At 46.8% G+C, this 18355-nt stretch overlaps 2 protein-coding genes across 3 annotated transcripts in view; both read right to left on the bottom strand.

Annotated features, from left to right (window-relative positions):
- The window catches only part of MAPK15 (mitogen-activated protein kinase 15), a 163968-nt gene extending 161257 nt beyond the window's left edge, over positions 1–2711 (bottom strand). Inside the window, exon 1 of one of the 2 annotated variants that reach the window (XM_069732105.1) lies at positions 2573–2711. The gene's annotated coding sequence lies outside the window, so the exon portion shown is untranslated. The remainder of the gene's footprint in view (positions 1–2572) is intronic. The other variant, XM_069732106.1, reaches the window with a different exon arrangement.
- A 2044-nt stretch (positions 2712–4755) lies between these two features.
- LOC138643514 (splicing regulatory glutamine/lysine-rich protein 1-like) overlaps positions 4756–18355 on the bottom strand; it is a 56901-nt gene continuing 43301 nt past the window's right edge. Inside the window, exons 2-3 of the mRNA XM_069732412.1 lie at positions 5682–6031; positions 4756–5210 (exon numbers count right to left, since the gene is read on the bottom strand). Of these exons, the coding sequence (XP_069588513.1) occupies positions 4756–5210; positions 5682–6031 (805 nt within the window). The remainder of the gene's footprint in view (positions 5211–5681; positions 6032–18355) is intronic.

Genomic DNA, 18355 nt, shown 5'->3' with positions numbered 1-18355 from the left:
CTCTCTGTATAGGGGTCTGTCTCTCTGTATAGGGGTCTGTCTCTCTGTATAGGGGTCTGTCTCTCTCTGTATAGGGGTCTGTCTCTCTGTATAGGGGTCTGTCTCTCTCTGTACAGGGGTCTGTCTCTCTGTATAGGGGTCTGTCTCTCTCTCTGTACAGGGGTCTGTCTCTCTGTATAGGGGTCTGTCTCTGTCTGTACAGGGGTCTGTCTCTCTGTATAGGGGTCTGTCTCTCTCTGTATAGGGGTCTGTCTCTCTCTGTACAGGGGTCTGTCTCTCTGTATAGGGGTCTGTCTCTCTCTGTATAGGGGTCTGTCTCTCTCTGTACAGGGGTCTGTCTCTCTGTATAGGGGTCTGTCTCTCTCTGTATAGGGGTCTGTCTCTCTCTGTACAGGGGTCTGTCTCTCTGTATAGGGGTCTGTCTCTCTGTATAGGGGTCTGTCTCTCTCTGTATAGGGGTCTGTCTCTGTCTGTACAGGGGTCTGTCTCTCTGTATAGGGGTCTGTCTCTCTCTGTATAGGGGTCTGTCTCTGTCTGTACAGGGGTCTGTCTCTCTGTATAGGGGTCTCTCTCTCTCTGTACAGGGGTCTGTCTCTCTCTGTATAGGGGTCTGTCTCTCTGTATAGGGGTCTGTCTCTCTGTATAGGGGTCTGTCTCTCTCTGTATAGGGGTCTGTCTCTCTGTATAGGGGTCTCTCTCTCTCTGTATAGGGGTCTGTCTCTCTCTGTATAGGGGTCTGTCTCTCTGTACAGGGGTCTGTCTCTCTGTATAGGGGTCTGTCTCTCTCTCTGTACAGGGGTCTGTCTCTCTGTATAGGGGTCTGTCTCTCTCTGTACAGGGGTCTGTCTCTCTCTGTATAGGGGTCTGTCTCTCTGTATAGGGGTCTGTCTCTCTGTATAGGGGTCTGTCTCTCTCTGTATAGGGGTCTGTCTCTCTGTATAGGGGTCTGTCTCTCTCTGTACAGGGGTCTGTCTCTCTGTATAGGGGTCTGTCTCTCTCTCTGTACAGGGGTCTGTCTCTCTGTATAGGGGTCTGTCTCTGTCTGTACAGGGGTCTGTCTCTCTGTATAGGGGTCTGTCTCTCTCTGTATAGGGGTCTGTCTCTCTCTGTACAGGGGTCTGTCTCTCTGTATAGGGGTCTGTCTCTCTCTGTATAGGGGTCTGTCTCTCTCTGTACAGGGGTCTGTCTCTCTGTACAGGGGTCTGTCTCTCTGTATAGGGGTCTGTCTCTCTCTGTATAGGGGTCTGTCTCTCTCTGTATAGGGGTCTGTCTCTCTGTATAGGGGTCTGTCTCTCTCTGTACAGGGGTCTGTCTCTCTGTATAGGGGTCTCTCTCTCTGTATAGGGGTCTGTCTCTCTGTACAGGGGTCTGTCTCTCTGTACAGGGGTCTGTCTCTCTGTATAGGGGTCTGTCTCTCTCTGTATAGGGGTCTGTCTCTCTGTACAGGGGTCTGTCTCTCTGTATAGGGGTCTGTCTCTCTGTACAGGGGTCTCTCTCTCTGTGTATAGGAGTCTGTCTCTCTGTATAGGGGTCTCTCTCTCTCTGTATAGGGGTCTGTCTCTCTGTATAGGGGTCTGTCTCTCTGTACAGGGGTCTGTCTCTCTGTATAGGGGTCTGTCTCTCTGTATAGGGGTCTGTCTCTCTGTACAGGGGTCTGTCTCTCTGTATAGGGGTCTGTCTCTCTGTATAGGGGTCTGTCTCTCTCTGTACAGGGGTCTCTCTCTCTGTATAGGGGTCTTTCTCTCTGTACAGGGGTCTGTCTCTCTCTGTATAGGGGTCTTTCTCTCTGTACAGGGGTCTGTCTCTCTCTGTACAGGGGTCTGTCTCTCTCTGTATAGGGGTCTGTCTCTCTGTATAGGGGTCTGTCTCTCTGTATAGGGGTCTGTCTCTCTCTGTATAGGGGTCTGTCTCTCTGTATAGGGGTCTGTCTCTCTCTGTACAGGGGTCTGTCTCTCTGTATAGGGGTCTGTCTCTGTCTGTACAGGGGTCTGTCTCTCTGTATAGGGGTCTGTCTCTCTGTATAGGGGTCTGTCTCTCTCTGTATAGGGGTCTGTCTCTGTCTGTACAGGGGTCTGTCTCTCTGTATAGGGGTCTCTCTCTGTACAGGGGTCTGTCTCTCTGTATAGGGGTCTGTCTCTGTCTGTACAGGGGTCTGTCTCTCTGTATAGGGGTCTCTCTCTCTGTATAGGGGTCTGTCTCTCTGTATAGGGGTCTGTCTCTCTCTGTACAGGGGTCTGTCTCTCTGTACAGGGGTCTGTCTCTCTCTGTATAGGGGTCTGTCTCTCTGTACAGGGGTCTGTCTCTCTGTATAGGGGTCTGTCTCTCTGTACAGGGGTCTCTCTCTCTGTATAGGGGTCTTTCTCTCTGTACAGGGGTCTGTCTCTCTCTGTACAGGGGTCTCTCTCTCTGTATAGGGGTCTTTCTCTCTGTATAGGGGTCTGTCTCTCTCTGTATAGGGGTCTCTCTCTCTGTACAGGGGTCTCTCTCTCTGTATAGGGGTCTTTCTCTCTGTACAGGGGTCTGTCTCTCTCTGTACAGGGGTCTCTCACACATTCCTCGCCGTGGTCGTTACCTCGGTTCAGTCTCTGGTTCGGGGTCGCGGTGGATACTGGGACCGTAGCGGAAAGAACGCTGTTGTCCGTGGTTGTCATAGTAACTCTCACCAGCAGCTGAGTAATGCGCACGCGCAGTTAGCTCTTCTGTGCCGTCGCCGTGACCAAAGGAAAGAGGAGCGACTAGAACGGAGGTGATGTTATGAGGGAATGACGTCAGCGGAAGGGGCGGGGTCTCCTTCAGTCCAGGGAGGGAGGGAACATACGATGGCGGCAAGCAGGGTTGTGGTGAAGCTGCTGGGAAGGAGATGAGGAGATGCTGGATCCGTGGGAGCTGCAGGGGGCGGATTACAGAGTGTTGGTGCTACTTGAGTGGGGCTGTGCGGAGAAGAGGGGGCACGAAGAGGGGCTGTGCGGAGAAGAGGGGGCACGAAGAGGGGCTGTGCGGAGAAGAGGGGGCACGAAGAGGGGCTGTGCGGAGAAGAGGGGGCACGAAGAGGGGCTGTGCGGAGAAGAGGGGGCACGAAGAGGGGCTGTGCGGAGAAGAGGGGGCACGAAGAGGGGCTGTGCGGAGAAGAGGGGGCACGAAGAGGGGCTGTGCGGAGAAGAGGGGGCACGAAGAGGGGCTGTGCGGAGAAGAGGGGGCACGAAGAGGGGCTGTGCGGAGAAGAGGGGGCACGAAGAGGGGCTGTGCGGAGAAGAGGGGGCACGAAGAGGGGCTGTGCGGAGAAGAGGGGGCACGAAGAGGGGCTGTGCGGAGAAGAGGGGGCACGAAGAGGGGCTGTGCGGAGAAGAGGGGGCACGAAGAGGGGCTGTGCGGAGAAGAGGGGGCACGAAGAGGGGCTGTGCGGAGAAGAGGGGGCACGAAGAGGGGCTGTGCGGAGAAGAGGGGGCACGAAGAGGGGCTGTGCGGAGAAGAGGGGGCACGAAGAGGGGCTGTGCGGAGAAGAGGGGGCACGAAGAGGGGCTGTGCGGAGAAGAGGGGGCACGAAGAGGGGCTGTGCGGAGAAGAGGGGGCACGAAGAGGGGCTGTGCGGAGAAGAGGGGGCACGAAGAGGGGCTGTGCGGAGAAGAGGGGGCACGAAGAGGGGCTGTGCGGAGAAGAGGGGGCACGAAGAGGGGCTGTGCGGAGAAGAGGGGGCACGAAGAGGGGCTTTCTCATATGACGACTGTCTTGCGCTCATGATGACTATCGGTTGCGCTTTCTCTTATGACGACTGTCGGTTGCGTTTTCTCTTCTGAAGACTGTCGGTTGCGCTTTCTCTTCTGACGACTGTCGGTTGCGCTTTCTCTTCTGACGACTGTCGGTTGCGCATTCTCTTATGACGACTGTCGGTTGCGCATTCTCTTATGACGACTGTCGGCTGAGTTCTCTTATGACGACTGTCGGTTGCGCCTTTCTCTTATGTCTGTCGGTTGCGCTTTCTCTTATGACGACTGTCGGTTGCGCCTTTCTCTTATGACGACTGTCGGTTGCGCTTTCTCTTATGACGACTGTCGGTTGAGTTCTCTTCTGACGACTGTCAGTTGCGCTTTCTCTTATGACGACTGTCGGTTTCGTTTTCTCTTCTGACCACTGTCGGTTGCGCTTTCTCTTCTGACGACTGTCTGTTGCGCTTTCTCTTCTGACGACTGTCTGTTGCGCTTTCTCTTCTGACGACTGTCGGTTGCGCTTTCTCTTATGACGACTGTCGGTTGCGCTTTCTCTTATGACGACTGTCGGTTGCGCTTTCTCTTATGACGACTGTCGGTTGAGTTCTCTTCTGACGACTGTCGGTTGAGTTCTCTTCTGACGACTGTCAGTTGCGCTTTCTCTTATGACGACTGTCGGTTGCCTTTCTCTTATGACGACTGTCGGTTTCATTTTCTCTTCTGACCACTGTCGGTTGCGCTTTCTTTTATGACGACTGTCGGTTGTGCCTTCTCTTATGACGACTGTCGGTTGCGCTTTCTCTTATGACGACTGTCGGTTGCGCCTTCTCTTATGACGACTGTCGGCTGAGTTCTCTTATGACGACTGTCGGTTGCGCCGTTCTCTTATGACGACTGTCGGTTGTGCCTTTCTCTTATGACTCGGTTGCGCTTTCTCTTATAACGACTGTCGGTTGCGCCTTTCTCTTATGACGACTGTCGGTTGCGCTTTCTCTTATGACGACTGTCGGTTGCGCCTTTCTCTTATGACGACTGTCGGTTGCGCTTTCTCTTATGACGACTGTGGGTTGCGCTTTCTCTTATGCGACTGTCGGTTGCGCTTTCTCTTATGACGACTGTGGGTTGCGCTTTCTCTTATGACGACTGTCTGTTGCGCTTTCTCTTCTGACGACTGTCTGTTGCGCTTTCTCTTCTGACGACTGTCTGTTGCGCTTTCTCTTCTGACGACTGTCTGTTGCGCTTTCTCTTCTGACGACTGTCTGTTGCGCTTTCTCTTCTGACGACTGTCTGTTGCGCTTTCTCTTCTGACGACTGTCTGTTGCGCTTTCTCTTCTGACGACTGTCGGTTGCGCTTTCTCTTATGACGACTGTCGGTTGCGCTTTCTCTTATGACGACTGTCGGTTGCCTTTCTCTTATGACGACTGTCGGTTTCGTTTTCTCTTCTGACCACTGTCGGTTGCGCTTTCTCTTATGACGACTGTCTGTTGCGCCTTCTCTTATGACGACTGTCGGTTGCGCTTTCTCTTATGACGACTGTCGGTTGCCTTTCTCTTATGACGACTGTCGGTTTCGTTTTCTCTTCTGACCACTGTCGGTTGCGCTTTCTCTTATGACGACTGTCTGTTGCGCCTTCTCTTATGACGACTGTCGGTTTCGCTTTCTCTTATGACGACTGTCGGTTGCGTTTTCTCTTCTGACCACTGGCGGTTGCGCTTTCTCTTATGACGACTGTCGGTTGCCTTTCTCTTATGACGACTGTCGGTTTCGTTTTCTCTTCTGACCACTGTCGGTTGCGCTTTCTCTTATGACGACTGTCTGTTGCGCCTTCTCTTATGACGACTGTCGGTTTCGCTTTCTCTTATGACGACTGTCGGTTGCGTTTTCTCTTCTGACCACTGGCGGTTGCGCTTTCTCTTATGACGACTGTCGGTTGCCTTTCTCTTATGACGACTGTCGGTTTCGTTTTCTCTTCTGACGACTGTCGGTTGCGCCTTCTCTTATGACGACTGTCGGTTGAGATCTCTTATGACGACTGTCGGTTGCCTTTCTCTTATGACGACTGTCGGTTTTGTTTTCTCTTATGACGACTGTCGGTTGCGCCTTCTCTTCTGACGACTGTCGGTTGCGCTTTCTCTTATGACGACTGTCGGTTGCGCTTTCTCTTATGACGACTGTCGGTTGAGTTCTCTTCTGACGACTGTCAGTTGCGCTTTCTCTTATGACGACTGTCGGTTGCCTTTCTCTTATGACGACTGTCGGTTTCGTTTTCTCTTCTGACCACTGTCGGTTGCGCTTTCTCTTATGACGACTGTCTGTTGCGCCTTCTCTTATGACGACTGTCGGTTGCGCTTTCTCTTATGACGACTGTCGGTTGCCTTTCTCTTATGACGACTGTCGGTTTCGTTTTCTCTTCTGACCACTGTCGGTTGCGCTTTCTCTTACGACGACTGTCTGTTGCGCTTTCTCTTATGACGACTGTCGGTTGAGTTCTCTTATGACGACTGTCGGTTGCCTTTCTCTTATGACGACTGTCTGTTGCGCTTGCTCTTATGACGACTGTCGGTTGCGCTTTCTCTTATGACGACTGTCTTTTGCGCTCATGATGACTATCGGTTGCGCTTTGTCTTATGATGACTGTCGGTTGCGCTCTCATGATGACTGTCGGTTGCGCTTTCTCTTATGACGACTGTCGGTTGCGCTTTCTCTTATGACGGCTGTCGGTTGCGCTTTCTCTTATGACGACTGTGGGTTGCGCTTTCTCTTAAACATAAATTGGGCATTAATATGGCACATTTGGATTCATGATCGGAAAGAGCCTGAAGAGCTGTTCACACGCCATGTTCATCAGAAGTGTACGCAAATCTTAGAGTCAAGAGGAGGAAATCTGTACCGATGGCCAAAATTTTTTTAGCTTGGATCTGGGGCAGGAAGTATTGTCCGAACAGTGTCCTGACCCTCATCATCAGATGTTAACCTCTGAGGGAAAGGGGATCCTGATGAGACTCAGATATCTGAGGCTCATGTGGACTGTACTGTGCTGTCAGGGTAAGAGGAGGAGGATGACTCCAATGGCGAGGAATGTAATAACAGGATGATGATGAGGTGTTAGATCCCAAGTTTACGTGAACATAGAGGCACACAGCTGAGTAGGTCATCTGAGGCAGAAGACGAGGTTACATTGCGCCATCGCAGACACGTAGTGATGCAGCCACAACAAGTGATGTATCTTCAGCCACAACTGCCTCTGACCATCATCGTCCACGGAACTGCAGCTCGTAGGGGTGGCAAGGGTTGCCTAGCCTGGACCTTTTTTGACATTGCAAAGATTGAGCCAACTCGGGTTATCTGCCAACTTTGCAAAAAAAAACGAGTAGAGGTAAAAAGTGCAATAATTTGATTATTACATGTATGAACCTTCACATGCACAATCAACATATTTAGTGTGGGAACCCAACTGCAAAAAAATGTGGACATCAACCACCATCTTCCGACGACCCATCGCATCTGCTCACTTCTTCATCCTCTGTTAGCATGCCAACTATTGAGATGCTGGTCTATGACCGCAAAACCTTGGGTTCTTTACCTGATCGAATCACGCTGACTGGGAGCCCGTTTTCAGTTGTAATGGTATGTGCACACGTAGTTTTGAGGGCTGAGGAGTTTTCCGCAGCGGATTTCAAAAATCCGCAGGTAAAAGGCACTGCGTTTTACCTGCAGATTTACCTCGATTTTTATGCGGATTCCACCTGCAGCTTTACACCTGCGGATTCCTATTATGGAGCAGGTGTAAACTGCTGCGGAATCCGCACAAAGAATTGACATGCTGTGGAATATAAACCAGCGTTTTCGCGCTTTTTTTTTCCTCGGCATGGGCACTGCAGATTGCGTTATCCATAGGTTTACATTGTCCTGTAAACGCATGGAAAATCCGCAACGTGTGCACATAGCCTAATGGAAGCAGACATGCCTGCTATTTTGACTGATCTCCGAGAACGATCACACCACAAGTTTCTCAATCCACAGTAACATCTCCGCCTGCCCCTCTATCACGGTCCAGCAGTTTGTCTGGTTCACCGTACTCAGCCCTCTCACAGCACTGCAGCCAAACCAGTTGTGACAGAAAAGATTGTTTCCTCCAACACATGGCAAAGCTGGGAGGTAGATCTCCATCATCTCCAATCTGTTGGCTACGGAAATGCTGCCTTTCCGCCTGGTGGATACCGACGGTTTCCAAAAGCTGATGACCTTCGCAGTCCTCCAGTACCAATTACCCAGTCGACATTACAAGAAAGCTGTGCCTGCCCTACACCAGCATGTAGCAGATAACATCACCTGTTCCTTAACAAAATCCCTGCTAGAGTGCACTTCTCCACAGACGCTTAAATGAGTAAGCATGGCCAAGGGCGTTACATCTTGCTGACCGGGCACTGGGTGGCTGTGGTGACAGGCGGTGCTCCACAAGTCTTGGAATCCCCAAGGCTTGCAGACCAAACCTTTATATTTAACTCTTCCTCCACTGCTTCTGCCTCCTCTAGGGCCTCCACCTGCGCCCTCAAACTCTGCCTTCACGAGACACGCCTTCCAGTGCATAGTGAATTCCCAACACCTCCGTACTGCGCAGCCAGGGCTCACTGCAATCAATTTGTAAATAAAATAACCTTAAGATAACACCACAATCCTAAAAAAATAACTTGGGGAAATGAGGTCCATTGGAAAAAAAAAACTTTAAATCTTTACATTTTAATTAATATTATTAAAAATCCAAGCAGAAGGAAACATAAAAAGTGGCATAATATTATTGATGGTATGCTAAATCCTATTTAGGATCAACATCACAGGCAGACATCTTGTATGGGTATATAACAGTGACAAGAAAGAAAGTATTGGATCTGACACTTCCTTCTTCAGAGTTCACATATTAAAAGGTCAGCAGCTTTCCATTACAAAGTGCATGTGCATATAATTATTTCTAAAGCTTTAGACATTATCATTGTGTTGCTGGAAGCAGAGGTACCTAGTAGGTGCAACAGAAACGGGTTTCTCACGAAGAAATCAAAGTACTTACAAAGTGTTAGAGTGCTTGTGAGATGAATGATAGTGTGTCACAACCGCGGGGACTACGCCATTTCGCTGAATGCTTTCTCAACCATGCCCCTGCTGAGAAAGCATTCGGCAAAACTGCATCGTTCCGGGGTTGTGACATGCTATCGTTCATCTCGCAAACACTCTGACACTTTGTAAGTCCACATTAAGGGAGGATATTAGGGAAGGGAATGAGGATGTCGAGTCCATATGGGTGGAAATTCATGGAGGGAAAAATGGTAACAAAATTCTCATTGGGGTCTGTTACAAACCCCCAAATATAACAGAAACCATGGAAAGTCTACTTCTAAAGCAGATAGATGAAGCTGCAACCCATAATGAGGTCCTGGTTATGGGGGACTTTAACTACCCGGATATTAACTGGGAAACAGAAACCTGTGAAACCCATAAAGGCAACAGGTTTCTGCTAATAACCAAGAAAAATTATCTTTCACAATTGGTGCAGAATCCAACCAGAGGAGCAGCACTTTTAGACGTAATACTATCTAATAGACCTGACAGAATAACAAATCTGCAGGTGGTCGGGCATCTAGGAAATAGCGACCACAATATTGTGCAGTTTCACCTGTCTTTCACTAGGGGGACTTGTCAGGGAGTCACAAAAACACTGAACTTTAGGAAGGCAAAGTTTGACCAGCTTAGAGATGCCCTTAATCTGGTAGACTGGGACAATATCCTCAGAAATAAGAATACAGATAATAAATGGGAAATGTTTAAGAACATCCTAAATAGGCAGTGTAAGCGGTTTATACCTTGTGGGAATAAAAGGACTAGAAATAGGAAAAACCCAATGTGGCTAAACAAAGAAGTAAGACAGGCAATTAACAGTAAAAAGAAAGCATTTGCACTACTAAAGCAGGATGGCACCATTGAAGCTCTAAAAAACTATAGGGAGAAAAATACTTTATCTAAAAAACTAATTAAAGCTGCCAAAAAGGAAACAGAGAAGCACATTGCTAAGGAGAGTAAAACTAATCCCAAACTGTTCTTCAACTATATCAATAGTAAAAGAATAAAAACTGAAAATGTAGGCCCCTTAAAAAATAGTGAGGAAAGAATGGTTGTAGGTGACGAGGAAAAAGCTAACATATTAAACACCTTCTTCTCCACGGTATTCACGGTGGAAAATGAAATGCTAGGTGAAATCCCAAGAAACAATGAAAACCCTATATTAACCCCTTTACCCCCAAGGGTGGTTTGCACGTTAATGACCGGGCCAATTTTTACAATTCTGACCACTGTCCCTTTATGAGGTTATAACTCTGGAACGCTTCAATGGATCCTGGTGATTCTGACATTGTTTTCTCGTGACATATTGTACTTCATGACAATGGTAAAAATTCTTTGATAGTACCTGCGTTTATTTGTGAAAAAAACGGAAATTTGGCGAAAATTATGAAAATTTCGCAATTTTCCAACTTTGAATTTTTATGCAATTAAATCACAGAGATATGTCACACAAAATACTTAATAAGTAACATTTCCCACATGTCTACTTTACATCAGCACAATTTTGGAACCAAAATTTTTTTTTGTTAGGGAGTTATAAGGGTTAAAAGTTGACCAGCAATTTCTCATTTCTACAACACCATTTTATTTTAGGGACCACATCTCATTTGAAGTCATTTTGAGGGGTCTATATGATAGAAAATACCCAAGTGTGACACCATTCTAAAAACTGCACCCCTCAAGGTGCTCAAAACCACATTCAAGAAGTTTATTAACCCTTCTGGTGCTTCACAGGAATTTTTTGAATGTTTAAATAAAAATGAACATTTAACTTTTTTTCACAAAAAATTTAATTCAGCTCCAATTTGTTTTATTTTACCAAGGGTAACAGGAGAAAATGGACCCCAAACATTGTTGTACAATTTGTCCTGAGTATGCCAATACCCCACATGTGGGGGTAAACCACTGTTTGGGCGCATGGGAGAGCTCGGAAGGGAAGGAGCGCCATTTGACTTTTCAATGCAAAATTGACTGGAATTGAGATGGGACGCCATGTTTCGTTTGGAGAGCCCCTGATGTGGCTAAACATTGAAACCCCCCACAAGTGACACCATTTTGGAAAGTAGACCCCCTAAGGAACTTATCTAGAGGTGTGGTGAGCACTTTGACCCACCAAGTGCTTCACAGAAGTTTATAATGTAGAACCGTAAAAATAAAAAATCATATTTTTTTCACAAAAATTATCTTTTCGCCCCCAATTTTTTATTTTCCCAAGGGTAAGAGAAGAAATTGGACCCCAAAAGTTGTTGTACAATTTGTCCTGAGTACGCTGATAGCCCATATGTGGGGGTAAACCACTGTTTGGGCGGATGGGAGAGTTCGGAAGGGAAGGAGCGCCGTTTGACTTTTCAATGAAAAATTGACAGGAATTGAGATGGGACGCCATGTTGCGTTTGAAGAGCCACTGATGTGCCTAAACATTGAAACCCCCCACAAGTGACACCATTTTGGAAAGTAGACCCCCTAAGGAACTTATCTAGAGGTGTGGTGAGCACTTTGACCCACCAAGTGCTTCACAGAAGTTTATAATGCAGAGCCGTAAAAATAAAACAAAATTTTTTTCCCACAAAAATTATTTTTTTAGCCCCCAGTTTTGTATTTTCCTGAGGGTAACAGGAGAAATTGGACCCCAAAATTTGTTGCCCAATTTGTCCTGAGTGCGCTGATACCCCATATGTGGGGGGGAACCACTGTTTGGGCGCATGGGAGGGCTCGGAAGGGAAGGAGCTCCATTTGGAATGAGGACTTAGATGGAATGGTCTGCAGGTGTCACATTGCATTTGCAGAGCCCCTAATGTACCTAAACAGTAGAAACCTCCCACAAGTGACACCATTTTGGAAACTAGACCCCCTAAGGAACTCATCTAGATGTGTTGTGATAGCTTTGAACCCCCAAGTGTTTCACTACAGTTTGTAACGCAGAGCCGTGAAAATTTAAAAAAAAAATCTTTCCCCCCAAAATTATTTTTTAGCCCCCAGTTTTGTATTTTCCCGAGGGTAAGAGGAGAAATTCGACCCCAAAAGTTGTTGTCCAATTTGTCCTGAGTACGCTGATGCCCCGTATGTTGGGGGAAACCACCGTTTGAGCGCATGGCAGAGCTCAGAAGGGAAGGAGCGCCATTTGGAATGCAGACTTAGATGGAATGGTCTGCAGACGTCACATTGCGTTTGCAGAACCCCTAATGTACCTAAACAGTAGAAACCCCCCACAAGTGACCCCATATTGGAAACTAGACACCCCAGGGAACTAATCTAGATGTGTTGTGAGAACTTTGAGCCCCCAAGTGTTTCACTACAGTTTATAACGCAGAGCCGTGAAAATAAAAAAAAAATTTTTTTCCCACAAAAAATATGTTTTAGCCCCGAGTTTTGTATTTTCCCAAGGGTAACAGGAGAAATTGGACCCCAAAAGTTGTTGTCCTATTTGTCCTGAGTACGCTGATACCCCATATGTTGGGGTAAACCCCTGTTTGGGCACACGGGAGAGCTTGGAAGGGAAGGAGCCCTGTTTTACTTTTTCAACACAGAATTGGCTGGAATTGAGATCGGACGCCATGTCGCGTTTGGAGAGCCCCTGATGTGCCTAAACAGTGGAAACCCCCCAATTATAACTGAAACCCTAATCCAAACACACCCCTAACCCTAATCCCAACGGTAACCCTAACCACACCTCTAACCCAGACACACCCCTAACCCTAATCCCAACCCTATTCCCAACCGTAAATGTAATCTAAACCCTAACTGTAACTTTAGCCCCAACCCAAACTGTAGCCCTAGCCCTAGCCCTAACCCTAGCCCTAACCCTAGCCCTAATGGGAAAATGGAAATAAATACATTTTTCCCTAACTAAGGGGGTGATGAAGGGGGGTTTGATTTACTTTTATAGCGAGTTTTTTAGCGGATTTTTATGATTGGCAGCCGTCACACACTGAAAGACGCTTTTTATTGCAAAAAATATTTTTTGCGTTACCACATTTTGAGAGCTATAATTTTTCCATATTTTGGTTCACAGAGTCATGTGAGGTCTTGTTTTTTGCGGGACGAGTTGACGTTTTTATTGGTAACATTTTCGGGCACGTGACATTTTTTGATTGCTTTTTATTCCGATTTTTGTGAGGCAGAATGACCAAAAACCAGCTATTCATGAATTTCTTTTGGGGGAGGCGTTTATACCGTTCCGCGTTTGGTAAAATTGATAAAGCAGTTTTATTCTTCGGGTCAGTACGATTACAGCGACACCTCATTTATCATTTTTTTATGTTTTGGTGCTTTTATACGATAAAAACTTTTATAGAAAAAATAATTATTTTGGCATCGCTTTATTCTCAGGACTATAACTTTTTTTATTTTTTTGCTGATGATGCTATATGGCGGCTCGTTTTTTGTGGGACAAGATGACGTTTTCAGCGGTACCATGGTTATTTATATCTGTCTTTTTGATCGCGTGTTATTCCACTTTTTGTTCGGCGGTATGATAATAAAGCGTTGTTTTTTGCCTCGTTTTTTTTTTTTTTTTCTTACGGTGTTCACTGAAGGGGTTAACTAGTGGGCCAGTTTTATAGGTCGGGCCGTTACGGACGCAGCGATACTAAATATGTGTACTTTTATTGTTTGTTTTTTTATTTAGATAAAGAAATGTATTTATGGGAATAATATATATATTTTTTTCATTATTTTGGAATATTTTTTTTTACACATTTGAAAAATTTTTTTTTTACTTTGTCCCAGGGGGGTACATCACAGATCAGTGATCTGACAGTTTGCACAGCACTGCAGCCTTCACAGTGCCTGCTCTGAGCAGGCTCTGTGAAGCCACCTCCCTCCCTGCAGGACCCGGATCCGCGGCCATCTTAGATCCGGGGCTCGAGGAGGGAGGGAGGTAAGACCCTCGCAGCAACGTGATCACATCGCGTTGCTGCGGGGGGCTCAGGGAAGCCCGCAGGGAGCCCCCTCCCTGCGCGGTGCTTCCCTGCACCGCCGGCACATCGCGATCATCTTTGATCGCGGTGTGCCAGGGGTTAATGTGCCGGGGGCGGTCCGTGACCGCTCCTGGCACATAGTGCCGGATGTCAGCTGCGATAGGCAGCTGACACCCGGCCGCGATCGGCGGCGTTCCCCCCGTGAGCGCTGCTGATCGCATATGACGTACTATCCCGTCCATGGTCATAGGGGCCCACCCCACATGGACGGGATAGTACGTCCGATGTCAGAAAGGGGTTAAGGGTCACCAATCTAACCCAAGAAGAGGTGCGAAACCGGCTAAATAAGATTAAAATAGATAAATCTCCGGGTCCGGAGGGCATACACCCACGAGTACTAAGAGAACTAAGTAATGTAATAGATAAACCATTATTTCTTATTTTTAGTGACTCTATAGCGACAGGGTCTGTTCCGCAGGACTGGCGCATAGCAAATGTGGTGCCAATATTCAAAAAGGGCTCTAAAAGTGAACCTGGAAATTATAGGCCAGTAAGTCTAACCTCTATTGTTGGTAAAATATTTGAAGGGTTTCTGAGGGATGTTATTCTGGATTATCTCAATGAGAATAACTGTTTAACTCCATATCAGCATGGGTTTATGAGAAATCGCTCCTGTCAAACCAATCTAATCAGTTTTTATGAAGAGGTAAGCTATAGGCTGGACCACGGTGAGTCATTGGACGTGGTATATCTCGATTTTTCCAAAACGTTTGATACCGTGCCGCACAAGAGGTTGGTACACAAAATGAGAATGCTTGGTCTGGGGGAAAATGTGTGTAAATGGGTTAGTAACTGGCTTAGTGATAGAAAGCAGAGGGTGGTTATAAATGGTATAGTCTCTAACTGGGTCGCTGTGACCAGTGGGGTACCGCAGGGGTCAGTATTGGGACCTGTTCTCTTCAACATATTCATTAATGATCTGGTAGAAGGTTTACACAGTAAAATATCGATATTTGCAGATGATACAAAACTATGTAAAGCAGTTAATACAAGAGAAGATAGTATTCTGCTACAGATGGATCTGGATAAGTTGGAAACTTGGGCTGAAAGGTGGCAGATGAGGTTTAACAATGATAAATGTAAGGTTATACACATGGGAAGAAGGAATCAATGTCACCATTACACACTGAATGGGAAACCACTGGGTAAATCTGACAGGGAGAAGGACTTGGGGATCCTAGTTAATGATAAACTTACCTGGAGCAGCCAGTGCCAGGCAGCAGCTGCCAAGGCAAACAGGATCATGGGGTGCATTAAAAGAGGTCTGGATACACATGATGAGAGCATTATACTGCCTCTGTACAAATCCCTAGTTAGACCGCACATGGAGTACTGTGTCCAGTTTTGGGCACCGGTGCTCAGGAAGGATATAATGGAACTAGAGAGAGTACAAAGGAGGGCAACAAAATTAATAAAGGGGATGGGAGATCTACAATACCCAGATAGATTAGCAAAATTAGGATTATTTAGTCTAGAAAAAAGACGACTGAGGGGCGATCTAATAACCATGTATAAGTATATAAGGGGACAATACAAATATCTCGCTGAGGATCTGTTTATACCAAGGAAGGTGACGGGCACAAGGGGGCATTCTTTGCGTCTGGAGGAGAGAAGGTTTTTCCACCAACATAGAAGAGGATTCTTTACTGTTAGGGCAGTGAGAATCTGGAATTGCTTGCCTGAGGAGGTGGTGATGGCGAACTCAGTCGAGGGGTTCAAGAGAGGCCTGGATGTCTTCCTGGAGCAGAACAATATTGTATCATACAATTATTAGGTTATGTAGAAGGACGTAGATCTGGGTATTTATTATGATGGAATATAGGCTGAACTGGATGGACAAATGTCTTTTTTCGGCCTTACTAACTATGTTACTATGTATGTACTTTGATTTCTTTGTGAGAAACTCTTGTTTCTGTTGCACCTACTAGGTACCTCTGCTCAAGCAACACAATGATAATGTCTAAAGCTTTAGAAATAATTATATGCACATGCACTTTGTAATGGAAAGCTGCTGACCTTTTAATATGTGAACTCTGAAGAAGGGTCAGATCCAATACTTTCTTTCTTGTCACTGTTATATACCCATACAAGATATTTGCCTGTGATGTTGATCCTAAATAGGATTTAGCATACCATCAATAATATTATGCCACTTTTTATGTTTCCTTCTGCTTGGATTTTTAAGAAAATTAAAATTTAAAGATTTTAAATATTTTGTCCTCTATGGATTCTCATTTCCCTAAGTTATTTTTTATGTTTGTGGTTTTCTCACAGCAATCAGGCAGCCTTAAAATTGAAATGCCTTGGAGATCGCAGTCATACAGCTGAAGAGTTGTGAACAGCTATCCAAGCGGAGTGTGAGCAATGGCTGTCTCCACTGAACCTGCATCCAGGGAAGGCTGCATACGATAACTGCGAACCTGGTGGTGGCCCAAGCTCACACACGTGCCTTGCACGGGTCACGTCTTCAACCTGGTGGTGCAGCGTTATCTCAGCCACCATCCTGGCCCGAGTGATTTGCTCCAGAAAGCAAGTAAGCTGTGTACTCATTCTCCACCTTTCACACCCCACAGGTCATCAACTTGCATCAATACAGAGGTCTTTGTCCATGCCAGTTAACAGGTTGATATGCGATGTGCTGACACAGTGGAATTCCACTCTGCACATTCAGTGACTGTGGCAGCAGCAACGAGTCCTAACGCAGTATGTTATGTCGTATAGCCTGGGCCAAGGCAGAACGGAGGTGGCACATACCACATTTACAGAGTGGGCAAAGATTAAGGACCTTTGCACCCTTCTGCACAGTGTTGAAATGGCTACTAAGATGGTTAGCTTTGACGACGACGTCACCAGCATCGCTATTCCAGTCATATGCTGGAGCAGACTTTGAATAGCCTGCTGGAGGTGGTTGTCCCATAAGAGGGGGAAGCAGAGGAGGCTGCGGAAGGGATAATGTCTCGAAGTTCAAGACTGTCGTCACACAGGTGGGCACCAAGGGAGGGTGGATTACTGAGCTCGAGGGGGGCTGGTGATAAATTGTTATTGAAGGTGCAAGATCTGAGGAACAAATGGAGGCGGAAGAGGTGATGGACGAGCAACTGTGGGATGAAGAGGATTATCCTCCCCTCTCTGTTGTTCGGGGTTGGCGTGAGGGGATGGAGGAAAGCAGCCTCATTGTTACCCAGTCACCAACACAACATGGGCTCGGACCTCATATTTGAGGCTGACATAGGAGTTCCTTCTTGCTGCGCTATCTACAACATGATCCCCGTATTGTAATGATTAGGAATAATGCTGACCACTGGCTTGCTACTTTATTAGATCCAGGTTATAAAACCAAATTTTGCCAGATGATTCCCGCCCTAGAAAGGGACCCGCAAATGCTGGAGTATCAAAGAATGCTTTTATACAACTGTTACAGAACCCCCCAGAACCAAGAATGTTATGCAGTATACAGTCATGGACAAAAATTTCGAGAATGAGACAAATATTAATTTTTCCAAAGACTACTGCTACATTTTTTCTAATGGCAATTTGCATATACTCCTGAATGTCAGTGATCAGCTTAACAGCAATTACTGTACTTGCAAAGTCAATATTTACCCAGAAAATGAACTTTAACCCCCAAAACACATTTCAACATCATTGCAGTCCTGCCTTACAAGGAGCAGCTAACATCGTTTTAGTGATTGATCCATTACTACAGGTGTGGGTGTTGATGAGGACAGGGCTGGCGATCAATCAGTCATCATGATTAAAGGTACCTTCACACATAACGATATTGTTAACGATATCGTTGCTATTTGTGACGTAGCAACGATATCGTTAATGAAATCGTTATGTGTGACAGCGACCAACGATCAGGCCCCTGCTGGGAGATCGTTGGTCGCTGAACAAAGTCCAGAACTTTATTTCGTCGCTGGACTCCCTGGAGACATCGCTGGATCGGCGTGTGTGACACCGATCCAGCGATGTCTTCACTGGTAACCAGGGTAAACATCGGGTAACTAAGCGCAGGGCCGCGCTTAGTAACCCGATGTTTACCCTGGTTACCATGCTAAAAGTGAAAAAAAACAAACACTAGATACTTACCTACAGCCGTCTGTCCTCCAGCGCTGTGCTCTGCTCTCCTCCTGTACTGTCTGTGAGCCGGAAAGCAGAGCGGTGACGTCACCGCTCTGCTTTCCGGCTCACAGACAGTACAGGAGGAGAGCAGAGAAGCAGAGCGCAGCGCTGGAGGACAGACAGCGGTAGGTAAGTATCTAGTGTTTGTTTTTTTTACTTTTAGCATGGTATCCAGGGTAAACATCGGGTTACTAAGCGCGGCCCTGCGCTTAGTTACCCGATATTTACCCTGGTTACCGGCATCGTTGGTCGCTGGAGAGCTGTCTGTGTGACAGCTCTCCAGCGACCAAACAGCGACGCTGCAGCGATCCGGATCGTTGTCGGTATTGCTGCAGCGTCACTTAATGTGAAGGGGCCTTAAGTAAGAATGACATCACTGGACACTTTAAAAGGAGGCTGGTGCTTGGTATCATTGTTTCTCTTAAGTTAACCAT

This window comes from Ranitomeya imitator, chromosome 6, assembly GCF_032444005.1.
Source record: "Ranitomeya imitator isolate aRanImi1 chromosome 6, aRanImi1.pri, whole genome shotgun sequence".
Lineage (NCBI taxonomy): Eukaryota > Metazoa > Chordata > Amphibia > Anura > Dendrobatidae > Ranitomeya > Ranitomeya imitator.
Note: the sequence above shows the minus strand (reverse complement) of the source record. Positions and strands in the feature narration are given on the sequence as shown.